The sequence below is a fragment of the Ixodes scapularis genome, unplaced genomic scaffold, assembly GCF_016920785.2.
Source record: "Ixodes scapularis isolate PalLabHiFi unplaced genomic scaffold, ASM1692078v2 PGA_scaffold11__112_contigs__length_91849675, whole genome shotgun sequence".
In the NCBI taxonomy this organism is placed as follows: domain Eukaryota; kingdom Metazoa; phylum Arthropoda; class Arachnida; order Ixodida; family Ixodidae; genus Ixodes; species Ixodes scapularis.
The window spans coordinates 11,295,372-11,312,911 of NW_024609837.1; the positions used below are offsets into that span (position 1 = coordinate 11,295,372).

The following is a 17,540-nucleotide window of genomic DNA, read 5'->3' on the forward strand; positions in this document are numbered from 1 at the left end:
AAATGTGTAAACTAGTCCCCAAAGAAGGCAGACAAAGACCACTTCAAATTCCACAATTCCGTCCTTTTATTTGTGGAACAGCTCTGTCGTACGTCCCAACCTCAACACTTCCTTTTCATCACGAGGCAAGAATATAATAAAAACAAGGAATATCCCCCAAGTTGCAGTGGACAAAGGAGCCGTGGGTACTTTCTTTACAACATGGCCTCCTTGGCAACTCAACCTTTACAAGAAAAAAAAAAAAAAAGGTCTGGGTAGAGGAGCGGGGGGAACGAGCTGGGCGGCCAATGGCTTGCTGCAGTGAGGAGAGTGGTGTGTAGGCAGGGCCAGCGATTATAACTTGTCGAAGTACTGGTCCAGGTCTGGGAGGGAGTCCTTGAGCCCCTTGCGCTTGCGCGTCTCCATGACGACAGTGTGGGGCCTGGTCTTGGTGTCCAGGGGGTCACCGGGCAGGATCTGCCAGTGGTCAAACACGCACTGCGGGAAGGCCTGGCCTCCAGTGTTGGAACGCAAGTCAGCCGTGAAACCTGCAACAGCAAGACAAATGGAAAAGGCACAGTCAGACAGTCTGCTGAGCCTGCGATACGAAGGCATTGCTACTAAAACAAACTCTTGTAAACGCTCACATTACAAATCTTACAAGAAAACGTCCATGACCCTGTGCAAGCTACAGGTTGCCTGACTACAATGGCTGGAACCTATCTCTGGAGTTTTGTAGGGCCCCTCGAGGATGGGACCCGCCCTGGTATCCCCAAGGGGGGCGTCGGACGGGCACCGAAGGCATTGGGGCCCAAATAAGCGTCCTTTTATGTTCCTCTGCAAGCATTCGATCCCTCCCCACAGAGCAAGGGGAGGGCCGCCAAGGCAGAGGGAAAACCTTGCACAAGTACCACATCTTCAAACAAACCCCAGAAACCAAAAGCCGCACGAGCAAACTATGTTACCTTACCCAAATAAAGCAATTGGCACTAAAAAAGTCTAATGGCTTCAATGAAGAAAATGAACTTGCTCAGCGAGTTTTCAGCCCACACGCCTCAATTATATTTAGGGTGTGTACTTTCCGGTGTTTATTTGTGGGAAAAATCGGCGGATGTTTTTCGGTGTTTATTTATTTTCGAAACACCGGTGTATTTCGGTGGAACGTCTCACGACAAGGCTAAAATCTGTGATTATCGGTGGAAAAAAAATGCGATTGATCACGGACAGAGAGTTCCAATTTTATTCACATATTTTATACACTTATTGTCGAGGAAGCATCTATTTCTCACGCTTGGTTATTATAGTAGATGCAAGCATACTTCGAGAGGCTTGCATCCGTCATGGCAGCACGTTCCTTGCGGTTCACAACCCGCAATTTTGAAAAAGCACGTTCCACATTTGCGCTGGACACAGGAAATCCCAAAATGTCTAGCGAGGCTTGGGACAGTAGTGGCCAGTCAGGTAAATAAAGTTTCCAAAATAACACTGGATCAACGGTGCTAGTCACAGCCTACTGGCGGTAACAAAGAAACCCTGATTTTAGGTCACTCAGCTTGCGCTCGTCTCGGAGGACCAGCCGATAGATACTTTCATAGGGCACAAATCCCTCTGGCAGCTCCACTTTTATGCACGGATTAACAATTTGCACGTGGAACCAGAACGACGATTCCTCCATGATGAATGATGAAAACCCCCACGCCAACAAAACCTTTTTTCCGTTTCGCCAAAAGCCCATGGAAACTAAACGGATAACAATGAACGCATCTCAGTTCTCAAAAGTCAGTAGCCCTGTACGACACGGATGTTGGCAGTGTCTTCCAGGAACCAGAGCAACCTCTGAATACATGGCTTGCACCGACATCACTTGGCCAAACACAATGGGGAAAGGGCACGTGAGAGCGTACCCTCCACTGCGTTAATTTTTCCACAAAAGGGGGCCATGGGAGACACAATGGGGGAAAGGCGTGTGAAAGCTTAGCTTCCACTGCGTTAACTAGACGCTTTTGACCCACAGAAAGGAGGGCGGACTGACACCACGTGCAAGCCATGTATAGACACTGGATCCACGAGATAACACGTTTGACGAACCTCTACGGGGAAAGGGTTTCGCTAGGTCGGTGTTTTTCGACCGGTGTTTTTCGGTTTTAACCAGGACGAAAATATCCAACCACCGGTCTTTTTCGGTTTTAACCGATTTTGTATTTTCGTCACCGACGGATGTTTATCGGTGTTTTTCGGTTAAAACCGGAAAATACACACCCTAATTATATTTCATGAACTCGAACACTCAAACTGGTGCAAATGATCTGGGCCAAGCTTAGTGAGATTGAGCCAAGTCGACAGAAGCAACAAAAACTGAGAAGCCAACGCACCGAACGACTCGTTGACGGGCAGGTAGGCCTTGACCACGAACATGGGCGTGCCGGTCACTTGCGACTCCTCGAAGACGTGTCCCCTGCGCCTGTTGAGCACCCCGTAGATGCCTCCCACGGCGTTCTCGGGGCACTGGATCTCCACCAGGTAGACTGGCTCCATGAGCCTGGGCGAGGCAGTCAGCATGCAGGCGTACAGGCAGCGCCTGGCCGTCGGGATGATCTGGCCGCCGCCACGGTGGATGGCGTCGGCGTGCAGGGTCACGTCGTGAATGTTGAAGCGCACGCCCCGCATGTTCTCCTCGCACAGCACCGACTCCTTGGTGGCCCACTGGAAGCCCGCCACCACTGAGTCCTTGATCTCGTTCAGGTACTGGACACCCTTGGTCACGTCCACCAGCAGGTTGGGGCCAGTGCCCTCAGGGCCGAAGCCCCAGATCTTACGGGCCTCTGTGGCGTCCCACTCGTACTTGTCCGACAGGTAGCGGGCGCGAGCCTTGAAGTCGTCGCGGGGGTTCACCTGGCCCTGTGGTACAGCGAAGGTGGTGTCAACAACGTGTCCCATTCGCAGGTTCCAGCAATCGTTTTGAACGCGCAAAACCCTTCCACTGCACTACATAGTTTCTCGCGTATGCTTCAACCCAAGGATACCCGAGAAATTGAGTGCTATACACAAACTAAAAGACCTAGCAAAAAAAGTAATTCTTGTCTCCGGAGGGTATTGTGGGGCTCCTCGAGGATGGGACCCGCCCTGGTATCCCCAAGGGGGGCGTGGGACGGGCACCGAAGGCATTGGGGCCCAAAAAAGCGTCCTTTCATGTTCCTCTGCAAGCATTCGATCCCTCCCCACAGAGCAAGGGGAGGGCCGCCAAGGCAGAGGGAACACCACATACCGTATCCCCAAACATACATGCAAACCAAACGCAACTCGTGCGAGCTTGACTAAGCACCTACGCAACAGACCCTTTTATAAACCCCTGAAACACTGGCGGTCGCCGTTTCTTGAGCAAGAAAGCATGAAATTGGATGTGAGCTACTAGATGACGTGCATTTCGATAAAGAGGGTCTACCAAGAACAAACCAGACAAGTGCTATCAATGCTTTAAGGCAGCTGTGCACAGGCACAGCTGCCACAAATTGCAGTCTAAGAAACAAAGAATGGGCTGATCACAGATAGGAAACAATGAAATCTAGAAAACCGTTTATTAAAGAGGGCAGGGCCAACCAACGGTACCTTGTCGATGTCCTCGGCCAGACCGTCTGGCAGGGGCGCCGCCTTCATGAAGAGACGGTTGTGCTTGTTGGGCGACTTGGACAGGCACATGATTGATGACTCGTCCTGCACAGACTCCCGGTACGAGACCACGGGGTCAGTCTTCTTGAGCGGCACTCCGGCGTGGTCCTCCTCCAGGTCCTTCAGACAAATCTCCAGGTGGAGCTCTCCGGCACCGGCCACAATGTGCTCGCCAGACTCCTCGATGATGCACTGCACCATGGGGTCCGACTTGGCCAGGCGCTTCAGGCCCTCCACCAGCTTGGGCAGGTCAGAGGCATTCATGGGTTCCACAGCCACCCGCACTACGGGGCTGACGGAGAACTTCATCACCCGCATGTTGTGGGCGTCCTTGAAGGTGCTGATGGTGCCCGTCTTCACCAGGAACTGGTCCACTCCCACCAGGCCGCAGATGTTGCCGCACGGCACGTCCTCAATGGGCTCCACGTAGCGCCCCATCATCAGCACCGTCCTGAACGGACATCCCACAAAGCTCATGAGCAAAGGGATTATTGAAAGAAATCAAACTGTCTATTCGCAGTAATCAATAAAGTTATCTGCATCTGAATTCTATGGATGAATTTGGAGCATGTTTTAAGCTCCTCTAATTATTTGGGCAATGAAGAGAGTACATTTATATTAACCAGAACCGTGCTAATGAAAGCCACTTTGCTAGCCCAGAGGATAGGGTATCAGACTATGGAGTGAGGTATCAAAAAAATAATTTATTCCTAGTTTATATATATATATATATATTAAGACAACTAGTTATGTCATAATACTTTCTTTACACTCCAGACTTGAATCCAAACATCAAACATACAGCTGCAAAAACCAAGGTATGCACTTGTTAACCATAAAGACTCAACAATTAGCACAAAGTCCAACAATCGTATAGAAAAAAAGCATTCACATCATAAATTTTTAATTTTGAAATGTCACCTGTAAACAGTTCATATAACATCCCTGTTCACACAACGAATTCGGTGTTTTAACATCTAAAGCTCGCACAAAACAAGTCCCAGGATAGCCCTATGCACATAACACCCACAGGCCCAGAAAGGTTCCGTTGTGGATGGGCAATGCTCAGAGCCGGCCAAGTAGCAGACCCTGCTATTAACCCACCAACGTTATGTCCCTCTGCTTGCAAAACACCCACCCTTACTTTCTGAATGGGCAGGTATGGACGCGGCAGAGGGTGCAACCATGACCTGCGCTCACGAGCCACTTCACGCTTAACTGCCGTATTACTACTAAAACAGTTAAACGCTAAGCAATAATTTTTCTATCAGCAAAACCATCAATTTTCTGTCGTTGCTGGGCTTCATTTTGCAATAAATTTCAGTCGTCAGTCAGCACTCGTGATTCTGTTATCATTAGCGACTATATTCACTTACAAGGTGAGAATGACAGGCAGGGGCTTCTGTTGCCCCACCCCCAACAAGTTTCCTACTTTCGACGTCTCCACGCCTCAAGCGTGCAGCCACAGCACGGCAGAGGGCGTGGAAAGGCATGCCCTGCCATTCTTTCCATCAACAACTACACAACCAGCTTTTTTCTTTCCCAGCACCAAATTTCAGAAAGGGTCAACATTGTCACGAGAACAAGATCAGCAGCCCCCTTGCTGCCCAAACATCTAATCTGTTCCGATTGATTCTGCCACCTAGTGTTGAAAAAGGCGTTCGATCCGTCGTCGTAGGACAGGGGGAACCCACCTCTGGATGGCCTTCTCGGCCAAGTCCTCCTTCTTGCCCGGCGTGTAGTTGGGGCCCATGATGCGCACCTTCTGGCCCGAGGCACACACCCCGGAGAAGACTCGGCCGAAGGCGTAGAAGCGCCCCTTGTCCGTCGTGGGCACCATCTTGGACACATACATCATCAGGGGTCCCTCTGGGTCGCACGACTTGACCGCCACTGCCGCCTCATCGTCCAGGGGCCCCTCGTACAGGATCTCCATGCGGTACTTCTGGGCCGTCACCGGCGACGGCAGGTGGATCGTGATCATCTCGAACAGGGCGTCACCCGCCGGCAGCCAGGTGCGCATCACCACCTGCGTGACGTGCACAGAGACCAATCGCTGAGAACGGAAGTCTTCCAAAGAGAAACCCTAGCCCGTCGAGTGACGAGACGTCATGGTGCCGCAGTTCACCGAGAAGCTCGGCCTCCAACACGTGCTCGTAGCCTTTTGCAGTGTTTTGGCTGCGCAGGTATTTTAAGGTGCACAACGGTAGAGCGATTGTAGCCCCGCTCTGCACGGTGGCATCAGCTGCGAGGCAACAAAGGGGCAAGTTTGCCTGTAGGCCCGCGCGGGCAGAGCCTGCCCAGAGACGGGCAGGAACTGTTTGTGAGGGCCACCAATTGGCGGTAGTGCTTTTCTGTACCTCTGGCTCTACAAGCCCTCCCCCACCGAAAAACAAGGAGGAGACCTTCTCGTTACCAGAGGACAAGCAAAGACACTCACGTGCACCAAATGACCCACGAGCTTTGCGGGTCATTTGACGAATACACAGACTGTTACAATAAAAGACGGTGGGAGCAACGATGTACCCAAGGGCACGCAGTATCGACCAGCCTAAGTACACGCTTCCACAGTTTCCAATGGCACCTCTTAAATTTCAAAGAACTACGGTCAAACCCCCAAGGCCGTATTTTCTACGCAGCTTTCAGAGGCCGGCGAGGGGCACAGACTGGGCACCGGCGCCAAGTCGGCATTGGCCCAGCATTCAGCCACGACACGTGCCCCACGCCGGCTCCTGGCAGGCAACGTAGAAACTCTACCACTACGACTTGGTGATCTACGGTCGCCCCAGCTAATGAGACTGCAGGACAAATCAGAAAGCAAGCGTGAACTCCAGTGGTACCCCGATACCAAAGAAAGTAAGGGCTATTTCACTGAACTTGTGACTGCCGATCAAAGCGTCCCTTAAAGGGGCACTGAAGTCATTTTCCAAAAAGGTCATTTTTGATCTTATATTGTTCAAAATGTGTTAGTTCCCTACATATACCAAGTCCTATATTACAAAAGCACATATTCATCTCGGGGCAATAGAAAATTTTCTTGCAGACTACAATGTGTGGACCAATGAAAGCCCTACAATACACAGAAATTCCAAATAATTTTATTATAACTCGTTTCGAAGAGAGTCCGATAGGTACACATTTGGATAAGACCCCTCTTTTTCTCGGAGAGCGAAGCCCTCGCCGACAAGCGCTCTTTGTCGACGACTTCGCACTCAAGAAATTTCTTCCCAAAAAGGGTGTGTCCCGATCTTTGAACAGACTTAACGAGGGAACAGGCTACACATGATTTTGATTTCGGGTTTGGGAATGCTTAAAGCGTCTAGACTGAGCTGTCACCACAAAAGGACGATTTCAGTATAGACTTCAGCGCTCCTTTAAAATCTCTTAAAAGTGCCACTGACGAGAGAATGCGCCGGCAGTCTGTCGGGTGGTCGTGGAACATCCGGCATTTATAAACGACCTTACAAATAGTGCTAACATTTCATCTCGCAAATACTGCAAAACCTTCGTTCTAGTCAGTTCCAGGGTCATAGATGGCACCGGAGTGTTCCCTCCCGAAGAGTGTGGCCGGGCCTTAGAGGCCGACCTACAGAATAGCCTTGAACTGGGTAGAAAACAAGCACTCACTTTCCCCCCCCCCCCCCCCCCCCCTCCCCACAGGACTGGGTCTCTAAGCCAATCCCCGCAAAAAGCAGGAATACAAGCACTCAATTTCTCCTCCCCCCCCCCCCCCCCCCACCCACCTTGAGAAGGTTCTTGCCGTCCTTGTCCTTGTCGTCCCCCTTGAGCACAATGTTGAGCTTCTCGAGGAGCCGGCTGGTCTCCTCCTTCTTGTAGTTCATGATGGCGTCGAAGATCTTGTAGATGGGGTCCAGGATGAACATGGTAAAGGCCCGCTTGTAGCCCTGGTCGGGCTTCTTGGCCCACTTCTTGCTCGTTGGGTTGTAGAAGTTCTCCCCCCACATCCGGACCATCAGCTTCTCCACATCAATCTTGAACTTCTCCGAGTAGATCTCGGCAAACTGCTTCAGGGTGAAGGCCCAGCCGTGCAGGCCGGAGCCAAAGCCCACGTTCCCCTTGGACGGCTCCACCTGCGTGGGGCATGTGCAGACGGCGTCAGACACATACTCTCCGCAACACCGGATCGACACTCTCGAGTGAATGCAACAGCCATCGCTCCGTTACCATGCAACCGACTTGGCAACATCAACAAAAGACACCCAGCTATGCCAACTACAACATCGACAATGAGAACCACTACTACATCAAAGACGAACATCATCTCCAGTCGTGGGAAGAGCCCATAACAGACATAGCTGTGAAACAGCCCAGAAACATGCCAGCAGGCAGTCGAGACAAGCAGTCAACTTTGTGGGGCCCCTCGAGGATGGGACCCGCCCTGGTATCCCCAAGGAGGGCGTGGGACGGGCACCGAAGGCATTGGGGCCCAAAAAAGCGTCCTTTCATGTTCCTCTGCAAGCATTCGATCCCTCCCCACAGAGCAAGGGGAGGGCCGCCAAGGCAGAGGGGGCACCACACTTCACATACGCTCGACTAATTCAAGCTCGAAGGAAACCAATCGTCAGAATAAACGCCCACATACATAAATAAACTGCAACTACAGCTAAATCCCACCAAAGGAAATAAAAATACCTTTCAATTGATGGCTTCTTGCTCAGCACACCAAAACGAAAAACCAACATCTACAGACGCAACAACGACAGGGCCAGACCTCTTCCGAGAAACGGCATCCTTGCTATAATCCGATCCTCGTAGCACCATCACTTCACTTTAATGGCCTTCCTCTCTCACAATTTTCTGGACAAATTAAGATATAGTCTGAACGAGCGCAAACCTTGATGTCTCCCATGGGGCCGGTCTCGTCGCCGTAGGTGGCAATGATGACGTTGGTGTTCTCCACCGTCCGCTGGAAGGTCTGGTAGAGGTCCTCGGGCTCCAGCTGAAGGGTGAGCAGGGCCAAGTCCATCTTGTTCATGAACAGCACGGGCTTGATGCGCTCGGCAATCGCCTGACGCAGCACAGTCTCCGTCTGCACACACACACCTGCCGAGAAGCAGCAGCAGCTCAGTCAGAAGAGAAAAACAATGCAGTCGTTCGGCAAACATATAGAGCCGCTGCCATGAAATGCTCGGTAAGTAGCAAAGAAACTCTTATGGTCAGTCTGGCTGGCCCATCAGGCATGTTACTTGTTTGCACAACTTATATAACAGTTCCTGGGAAACAACGATGGTGAGTGTAGCTGGCCTCCCAAACACTTTTAAACATAGGAACAGAGAGTGGCAGACGCTGAAATGTGCTCCGTTCAATTCTGACATTCGCAAAATGAAAAAAATCACTGGTCACATTTAGGCAATGTTTCTACTGCCATACATAAACTTGTCACGCAGTCACGTAATTGCTGTTAAGGGGGGACATGGGCCTACATTTTAAATTTTATGAAAAATGTCAATTTTCAATTTCGAGGTTTTCAGTTTTAAAAATTCATTATACACACTTGAACCAAATTTCATAACCATATGCCAAATAGCTATATTGATATAAAATATTTTCAATGCATTGTGAGGCAGTAACAAAGTAAAGAAGTTCAATGTTTGAATGGATGTTTTTCAGTTCCACTTTTTGCTGCAAATTTCATACGAAGGAATCTTTCGTTTGAAGGTTAAAGTATTCCGATACCAAAATCAAGCTGTTTCTGAACTGAAATTTATTGGAGAATCTGACTACCTACTTCACTTTCTTTTAAGTTGAAGTCCTCATTGAGAAAAAAGCAATGTTTTCAAAACTATACATAGGCCAGATATGTATCTCATATTTTGAGGTAATAACTCTTCCTGAAATATTTACATTTGAGTTAAAAAAAAAAGACTAGACAGCCTAAAGTCCCATATTACTCCCCCCCCCCCCCCCCTTATATTCAAGTCAAAACGATGCTTAGCTTCATCTGCATATCAGGTTTCCTAACAAAGTGTGACACATCTTATGCAGGCATGTAAAATTGTCCTGGAGAGCTGAAAGTTTGCACAGTACACCTACATCTGATGTTAAACCTCCCCTGCAAATTTCATTCCGATCAATAGAGCAGTTCAGAAATTGAATCTCTAGCCAGTGTTCCCCCTTCAAGAAGGCTAAAAACAAAACACAACATGCACTGGTTTATGCTTGGCACATCAGGTGGAAATCGGCTGGAAGTCACGAGGCAAAATACAGGGGGCATTCATATTCCCTGAACTTTGAAGTCCAACACGACAGATTCTCAGGTAATCCAGAACACACGAGGTAAACTGAGGGCATTTACATCCCTCGAACTCAAACAAGAAATGTGGCACACGTACCACTGACGCAGTCCACCACGACGAGGGCTCCGTCCGTGACCCTGAGGGCGGCCGTCACCTCGGAGGAGAAGTCCACGTGGCCGGGGGAGTCGATCAGGTTGATGAGGAAGCCCTTCTCAGTCTTCTCCCGCTGGTCGGCCTCCTTGATGAACACAAGGTCCTTGTCCGACAGCTCAAAGTACATGGACACCGCCCTGTGCGATGGAGAGAAGCGCAGCGTATATCACCCTGCTACATCGCAGAGAGAGGGTCATAAAATCTATCTAGCATTGCTACACCAGAGAGAAATCTGTAAAACCGATCAAAAGATTCCTCCATAGTCGCTGACAAGGTGAGAACGAAAGGGGAGGAGCTTCGGCCGTCCCACTCCCAGCGCGAGCTTCACACCTTCGACGACGCTGCGTGACAGAAGGCCCGGAGCAAGCGCCGAGGATGGGCCTTTAAAGGACATGGCGAGGGTTCCTACGGGCTTCAAAGAAAATTTGAGGGTTTGCAAGGACTCTTAAGGGCCTGTTAAAATATTTTCAAGGACCCCCCTACCCTGTCTAGTAAATTTACAACTTTAATGCATGATACCTATGAAAAGGAGCATTAGCCAAAGGGGTGCTAGTAAAGGGGTCAGTAGAGCTCCTGCAGCTTTTCCTTGGCTTGCGGGTTGATGTTTAGAAGTTGTTGCATCCTCGTTTTCCTCATGACTGTTTGACCTCACAATGTAGGTGACGTCGGTGCCTGTAGTTGTCGTGACCCAGCTACGAGCGCCAAAAGTTGTACCTCCCGTTACACTGCACACAACTTGTGTAGCATAACACAGACGCAAACTAGGACTAACTAGTAAACAGTATGCGAGAGAACAAGGCTAACGAGGGGCAAGATTGGAAAATGGCAGACGGGAGAGACCGAATTTAGAACCGCCGGGATGCTGCCTTTGTGACCAGGTGCTTAACGGACATCCGCTAAATGTGCCATATAAAAAACTTTCTCGATGAAATTTTTAAATTTATGCTAACGTAAACACTCAAAAAATAATTATATTTTATTGCAAAAATATTTCTCAATTGCAAAAAAAAAAAAAAAAAAAGGCCCCTTTACAAAAAAAATTGGAAATTCCAGTGTGAAATTTTAAGGGCTGGATGCTTTCAAGGGTCCGTGCAAACCCTGCACGGCCTTACGTTCTCTGTCAACAACCATGAAACCCAGCAGAGAAATCTGCTAGCACCACAGAGCCACCAAGGACCCGAAAAGCCGTCGAAGCCAATCCACTATCGTCCAAGTGTCACGCGATTTCCAGGATGGGTACATAGTCCCGTGATACGTCCACAACAAAAATGGATTAGCTGGGCCTCCACTATAAAGTGTAACAGAGTACCCCAGTGCCACACCGCAAGAGAGAACTGAGATACCCACCAAAAACCTCATCTAGCGTCGCCGCAAAAAAAAAGAGACCCCACTCACGTGGACTTGATGGTGATGCAGCGTTCCTGCTCATCCTTGCGAGTGTCCGTAAATCTCATCTCCCCGGCCTTGGCGGCGGCAATGATGCCGGCCTTGGACACGAGAGAATCCGTAAGAGTCGATTTGCCATGATCCACGTGGGCTATCACGGACATGTTCCGGATATTCTTCTTCTTGTTCATCAGCCCACGGATCTCGTCCACCGTGAAGTTCACCTGCGAATGGCCGCCACACAAGTATGTCACGACAAACTTGTAGAAGTGTCCTTGGCTGTTCACACTACCTACCATCTCAGTAATCTGAACATGACCCACAAGATAGCCGCATGGCAACAGGCCACAGCTAAGCCGTTATGTCTTGGATGTGGAATCTCGCCTGTTATACCCTGGCGTTCACAGCTCATAAAGACTTGACAGTCATCAAAACATCATAATGACGCATACAAAGGGGGGACTCATTCCCAGAAAATTATGGTACAGAGCCACGGTTAAGTTGGCATGTCTTGGACACGGGATCTCTAGGTCCTACAGGCAGCTTTACTCTGGCATTACCCGCTAACAGACTTGAAAATAAAAAAAAAAACATTTCGTAAATTCCATGGCAGAGGGACATGCCCCCAGGTGACAACCAGATGCCAAAGACAAGCTGTAATGAATTAGAACCCCGTTGATTATGTCGGTAGTTATACGTGTCTTGCATGCGACGCCTGATGGTACAGTGCTGATCACACTTGTCTATAACGCACGAGCGTGCAGCTTTCTTCGGGGGGCGCTAGACTAGCGGCATTTGCGGAAACTAGGCTAGTCACGTGGCGCAACATGGAACGGCCCGCTCGAGGGGTGTCCTGCCCACTCTATCAGCTGGCGACTAACACGGAAGGCTGCTCGCAGCATGCTTCACGCTCGCTTATCTGACCGTTTATCGCTTGCGTGCTGTTGTGAGCATATCAACAGTGTTCTTTTTTCCGCATGGGGTCTTTTCTTTTTCTAATTCCAATTGTTGATGACGACATCACTGATACGTTTCCATGGTTTAGTTTGTTTATTGTTCGAGCAATGATGTTTGTAAAAAGTGTGCGAGCAGCCTTCCGAGTTCGCCGCCAGCTGATAGGGTGGGCAGGACACCCCCCCCAGCGGACCTTTCAATGCTGCGCCACGTGACTAGCTTAGCTTCCGTGAATGCCACCAGTCTAGCGCTCCCCGGAGAAAGCCGCAAGCTCGCGCGTTATAAACAAGTGTGAGTAGCACTGTACCATACCAGCCGCCATTGCTCCTGTGCCCATACCTTCTGCAGCATACATTTCGCAAAATAAAATTTGTTGCTCTTGACATGCCTTGCGGAGAAAAACAGATTCTAGGTGCCAAATGTATGCTGCAGGAAGTATTGGCACTGGAACATGGTACAGAGCAATGGCGGCTGACGTGAGATCAGTGTAAGCCATGTATACCCCGGCATTCCCCTCTAAAATCAACAAGGTTGACGGAAAAACAGACTCCAAAAATGTACAGCACACATCAGAAAGCCTGAAAGACAGTTCCTCTTCCTTACAAACCTCATCATTGCTCTTTAGCTGCAATCAGCATAGCAGGTCTAAACACGTCCTGACAGCATGCAACAAGATTACCACGACTGAACTGAAAGATGGCTTCAAAAGCCATATTGGGTCATATATTAGCCAAGTGAAGCTAAAAGAAATCGTCAATATTGTAATTGTCAAGTTCCATAAACCACTGACGCTAGGAAAAAGGTGACAAGATTGTGCCCAAAGACGTGCTTACACATATCCTGAACATACATCTTTTGAAACTAACCACAATTTATTTTCAAGCATATTTTCTTAAATATTTCCGCTGGGAAAAGCGTATTTTATGCTGCAAACGTCGGTACCGGTGGTAACCTAATTAACTCGTCACTCTCATCCCGGCTCTGACGCAACACGACCATTTGGCGCACAAAATAAAGAAAAGGTCCTTGCGTCATTCACTAGGAACAGCTCGGTACAAATCTAATCCGTCAAATCCAGTTTGCGCTGCGTTAAAACTAAACCGGCCACGTGTCTGTCCACAAGCAGCGACTACCTTGACCTAGTTACATGTCAGACTACTAGCTACCCAGCTATTCGAGAGAAAAAAAAAAATAGTGTTGATTACAACGTCGCAGTTTAACCGAGGAAAAAATACGGCCGTCCCGAGAAAAATGTCCCATTGCCAGAAGTGTCGCAATCGGCCATTGATTGGATAGAAGGCTGAGGATGCCACAATACGGTAACCGCATTTGCATGTATGTGAAAATGCTGCACGAGCTTTCCCTATCCTAACGACAAATAAATTACGAAACAAAATGGAATACCCGTTACATCATGAGTCACGCCATTCTAGCCCTTTACAGCGAACGGAGAATGGATGACATTTTTTTTTTCTTCTTTTTAGTTCAGAGGCATAACGCCATCAGCTGGATGTCAATGAATACGTCACTTCAATCGCGAGACTAGTTGTTTTGAGCGAACAAGAATACTACTATTTTACAACGCGTACAGCGGACTTTAAATGAAACAGAATATGGATCGGCGAAACGTCTTCTACAGTGACCGACATAATGCCGGCGGACAAGACCACATCAGGACGAAGAGAAGAGACGTTGTATCGGATTACTGGGCGGCATGGAAACGAAATAAAGGTGCCATCAGATGCGGTAACTGATTTAGAACAAGGATTGATAAGGATTGAAACAGGATGTAACTTACCATTTTGAGTTTTTAAACTTTTCTCTCAATGGAATGAACTTCAGTCGTCACCCTATGGCAGATACTCGGGAAAGGACCGCTGCAAGGGAACGCTGGCGGCGAGGTTAAAGGTGGGTTGCCAGACGACATACGGTTCTAACCTCAATTTGTGTTGCACACATATTAATTTGAACTTATAATAAAAAATTCTTATTGCATAATGTGTACTTAACTAAAACAAAAATATACATTTGAATTTGCATTATTAATTAAAAAGGGTGCTGAAACACCCGAAAGGACCCGACGAGAAATTGAAACCCGAACAAGGAAGCCCGAAACGATTAGAAAGATCGACATCACGCAATGGTGGTTTCGGTGGTTTCCATTGCGAATTTTGACAAAATCTTGCTAATTTTCGATTCCTCCCGCCTTGTAGTCCGCCCCAAACATTTATCGACTGGCACTAGGAAAATGTCTGCTCTGAGATCTCTCGTTGGCACAGCTACTCGGTGTTTCACCAGCATGTAAGCTCAACGTAACATTATAAAGCTCAGAATCACGTGCAGCAAAGCCCTTGACCTTTCCGTTTTTTGGACGGATCGCATCTCGCGACAGGTTGTCGCTTTCTGGTGCCCGGCGTCCAACATGCGGCCGTTGCCTTCCGTCATGCTTTAGCTACGCACGCTCGAAGCTCATCATATGCCTAAGTGTTATCGAAGGTAGAAAGCTCGTGCTTAAAGGCCGATGACCAGACTCGAGATTCTGCAAGGCAGAAGATCCTCGTCATCATGGGGGAGGAGGAAACAGGCAACATTGGGCAGAGTAGAAGGGGAAGAGTGGAAAGCGATAACTGCTCGTCGGTCTCTAGGCGCGCTTAAAGGGGCCCTCCAAGGACTTTTTCACTGGTTTTTAATTTGCACCGAACCTGAGCGCACTGAACGAAGTAACTTAGTGAAGCTTTTTTTCTCGAAATTTGCTTTATTTTAAAAGTTATAGGCGAATTAAAATTATAGAAACAAGCAGAAAATAACCTCCCTCATGACGTCCTTGGTTGCCTGAGTGGCCGTGAACTAGAGGAGGGGTAGTGGGCTCATCGCAAGCGCTCACGGCTGCCGCACTCGGTGTCGACGGCGCGAGAGGGCGGCGCCACTGAAGCATGTTCTGGATAGGCTGTATGCAGCGGGCAGCCAAAGCGGCTCTCATTGCATTTGCTGCGCGATTAAATACTAATTCGGCATGACACTTCATTGGCCACAAACGACAGCAAACACGGGGTTAAGATCAGTTCAGAATGGGAGCCACTTCGCGCTGCCATAACGCGAAACGGCTAAACCGCAAAACAAAGCTTCTTGCCGAAGGCCTTCGGAATGCTCCAAAGCCGGTCAGATCCTCCTGTCCATACGACCGCAGCGCCGCCGCCGCGTACATCCGGGACCTTTCCGTGTCGGCGCCTGATCCCACTACGGTACTCCTTTCTAGTATGCGCCGCCTTTTCCACCGCTTGGTGGCGGGTATGTCGACGGGTCATTTCTTTGTTTCCGTACTTTATAAACTGCATTTGTTTCTTTTCTGATCTAAAATACTGAAGAAAAACTACTTTTATAAACATTTGAAACGTTTTGCACCACTTATATTTTGTATTTCGACTAAAAAGAAGCTTTTAGCGGCTCTGACCGGTAGTAAGCCCAGGACCAAATACGTCACATTTTGCGCGCTTTCGGTACCGCGGGTCGCCCTCGTCGGTGGTGGAAGTTTCCGCGTCGTCCGGTTAAAATATAACGCACCAATATTTAGTTACTCTCTCCGTGCCCGCTGGCTTGCCCGAACCACAAGAGACGTGGAAACCGCAAAAAAAAGTAGACGCTTAAATATGATTGCAGGGCCCCTTTAAGTGGAACGGCTGTAAGACCTCCTTGCTGTTCCTCATACACAAGCTACAGCACGAGTCAAAAGGATCATTGGCTGTTCGAAGGGACCACATAAATAGGTTTTTTTAACATATCGAGCAACGACTTTGTACAGAGGTGGCCGAAGAACATGCATGAAGTGTATCCAAATTTAACCAAACAAACTTAAGTGAGTAGAGTTCGAAATAAAAACCGAAATTCCTACCTACACATAGGTTGCAAGTATTGCCATTGCTGGGTACTACCGGTAATTTCTACTTCATGGTTTCTTCTATCTACAACTTCTTTGGTGCAAGACTAACACGGCAAACCGAAAGCTCGCGGCGTATAAAATACTGGCATGCCCGCGAATGTATGGCATCCGTCTGTATGGCATCCGTCTGCTAATGAAAGGCGTCCAACTGGCCCACCTCTGTACACAATCTTGGCTGGATGCATTCAGAAACCTATTTATGCAGTCCCTTCAAACAGCCAATGGCCACTTTGACTCGTGCAATATAGTTCCTCCCAAGTTAAGTGAACAGCTTTTCCAACGAGGCTTATTCACTACAATACAGGTATGCCGGAGTCGCAGCGCAGCCGTGCCAACTGCTTCAGCGGTTTCTGCCACTGGAATCTCGGCAGGTGCGCGGGCTGATGCGACACTTCTTCCCACGGCCAAGCGAGCACAGGCGGATCCACAGGCACGGCTTGAAGAAGCGGCTGTCCACGCCAGGGGGAAAGAGGGTGCTATTCCGCCGGATCCTCAAGGGCCGACACGTCTTGGCACACTAGCGCATCTTTCTAGTCCAATTAAATAGGTCATCTCAACCACAACTGTCTGCTCTTTTTTTTTTTCTTGCTCCCAATATAAAAATTTACATTGTTAACGCTCTTTCTCTGTCGTTTACTCTCCTCTCCTTGCAGATCGAGAGGACTGAGAAGACTGTCATCCTTGCAGAAAACCGAGATTAAGCATCCCTAAACCCAGAGTCGCACCACTCTGTTTATACGTCATACAAAAGCGGTGTTGGCTGTAGACGTAATAACGGGGTTATCCGCAAACATGCCTGGCGCACACTTTCTTCATACGTGTGTATGCTTCGAATATGCCTGCAGTTTTTGTATGACCACAGTGGCAGGACTGTTGTACAAGGAAGAAACGCACCTCGGACAGTGTACGCAGGCTATACAGTATCTTATATGATGTATCAGCAGTATGACCACAGCCAACGGGTGGATGCGTACAGCTATTATACAGCTGAATCCTTTAAATTAGCTGCCAGCTTGCACCACACTGTTAGTAGCGTTTTTAATTCTCATCAAAATAGCCATTATCTTGATCGTCTTAGGGTAGCAGCACGAGGTTGCGTCTGTGACGGGCGATTCTAATTTTGTGAAACAAGCGATATAAGAACCATACCCGATACTCTCACTTCGGGAAGGTGTAAGCAAATGCTTCAATTCGGAAGCCACTCGTCC

The 17,540-nt window shown here is 48.7% G+C and overlaps 1 protein-coding gene, 1 long non-coding RNA gene and 3 other non-coding genes across 5 annotated transcripts; 1 reads left to right on the top strand and 4 right to left on the bottom strand.

The window, feature by feature from the left end:
- Positions 1 to 42: 42 nt before the first annotated feature.
- LOC8043622 (translation elongation factor 2) lies at positions 43 to 14,537 on the bottom strand. Its single transcript, XM_029974538.3, has 9 exons — positions 14,194 to 14,537; positions 11,451 to 11,665; positions 9,999 to 10,192; positions 8,501 to 8,709; positions 7,389 to 7,736; positions 5,340 to 5,674; positions 3,586 to 4,096; positions 2,352 to 2,877; positions 43 to 527 (listed from the first exon to the last, which is right to left on the bottom strand). The coding sequence occupies exons 1-9, from the start codon at positions 14,194 to 14,196 to the stop codon at positions 334 to 336; spliced, it is 2,535 nt and encodes an 844-aa protein (XP_029830398.1). The 5' UTR covers positions 14,197 to 14,537; the 3' UTR covers positions 43 to 333.
- On the bottom strand, positions 711 to 871 carry LOC115315285. Its single transcript, XR_003917704.2, has one exon. It is a non-coding gene; the product is annotated as a small nucleolar RNA SNORA57 (small nucleolar RNA).
- Positions 3,071 to 3,231, bottom strand: LOC115315286. The gene has a single exon (XR_003917705.2). It is a non-coding gene; the product is annotated as a small nucleolar RNA SNORA57 (small nucleolar RNA).
- LOC115315284 lies at positions 8,013 to 8,173 on the bottom strand. The gene has a single exon (XR_003917703.2). It is a non-coding gene; the product is annotated as a small nucleolar RNA SNORA57 (small nucleolar RNA).
- On the top strand, positions 14,525 to 16,948 carry LOC120837875. Its single transcript, XR_005714999.3, has 2 exons — positions 14,525 to 14,696; positions 16,637 to 16,948. It is a non-coding gene; the product is annotated as an uncharacterized LOC120837875 (long non-coding RNA).
- Positions 16,949 to 17,540: the final 592 nt, after the last annotated feature.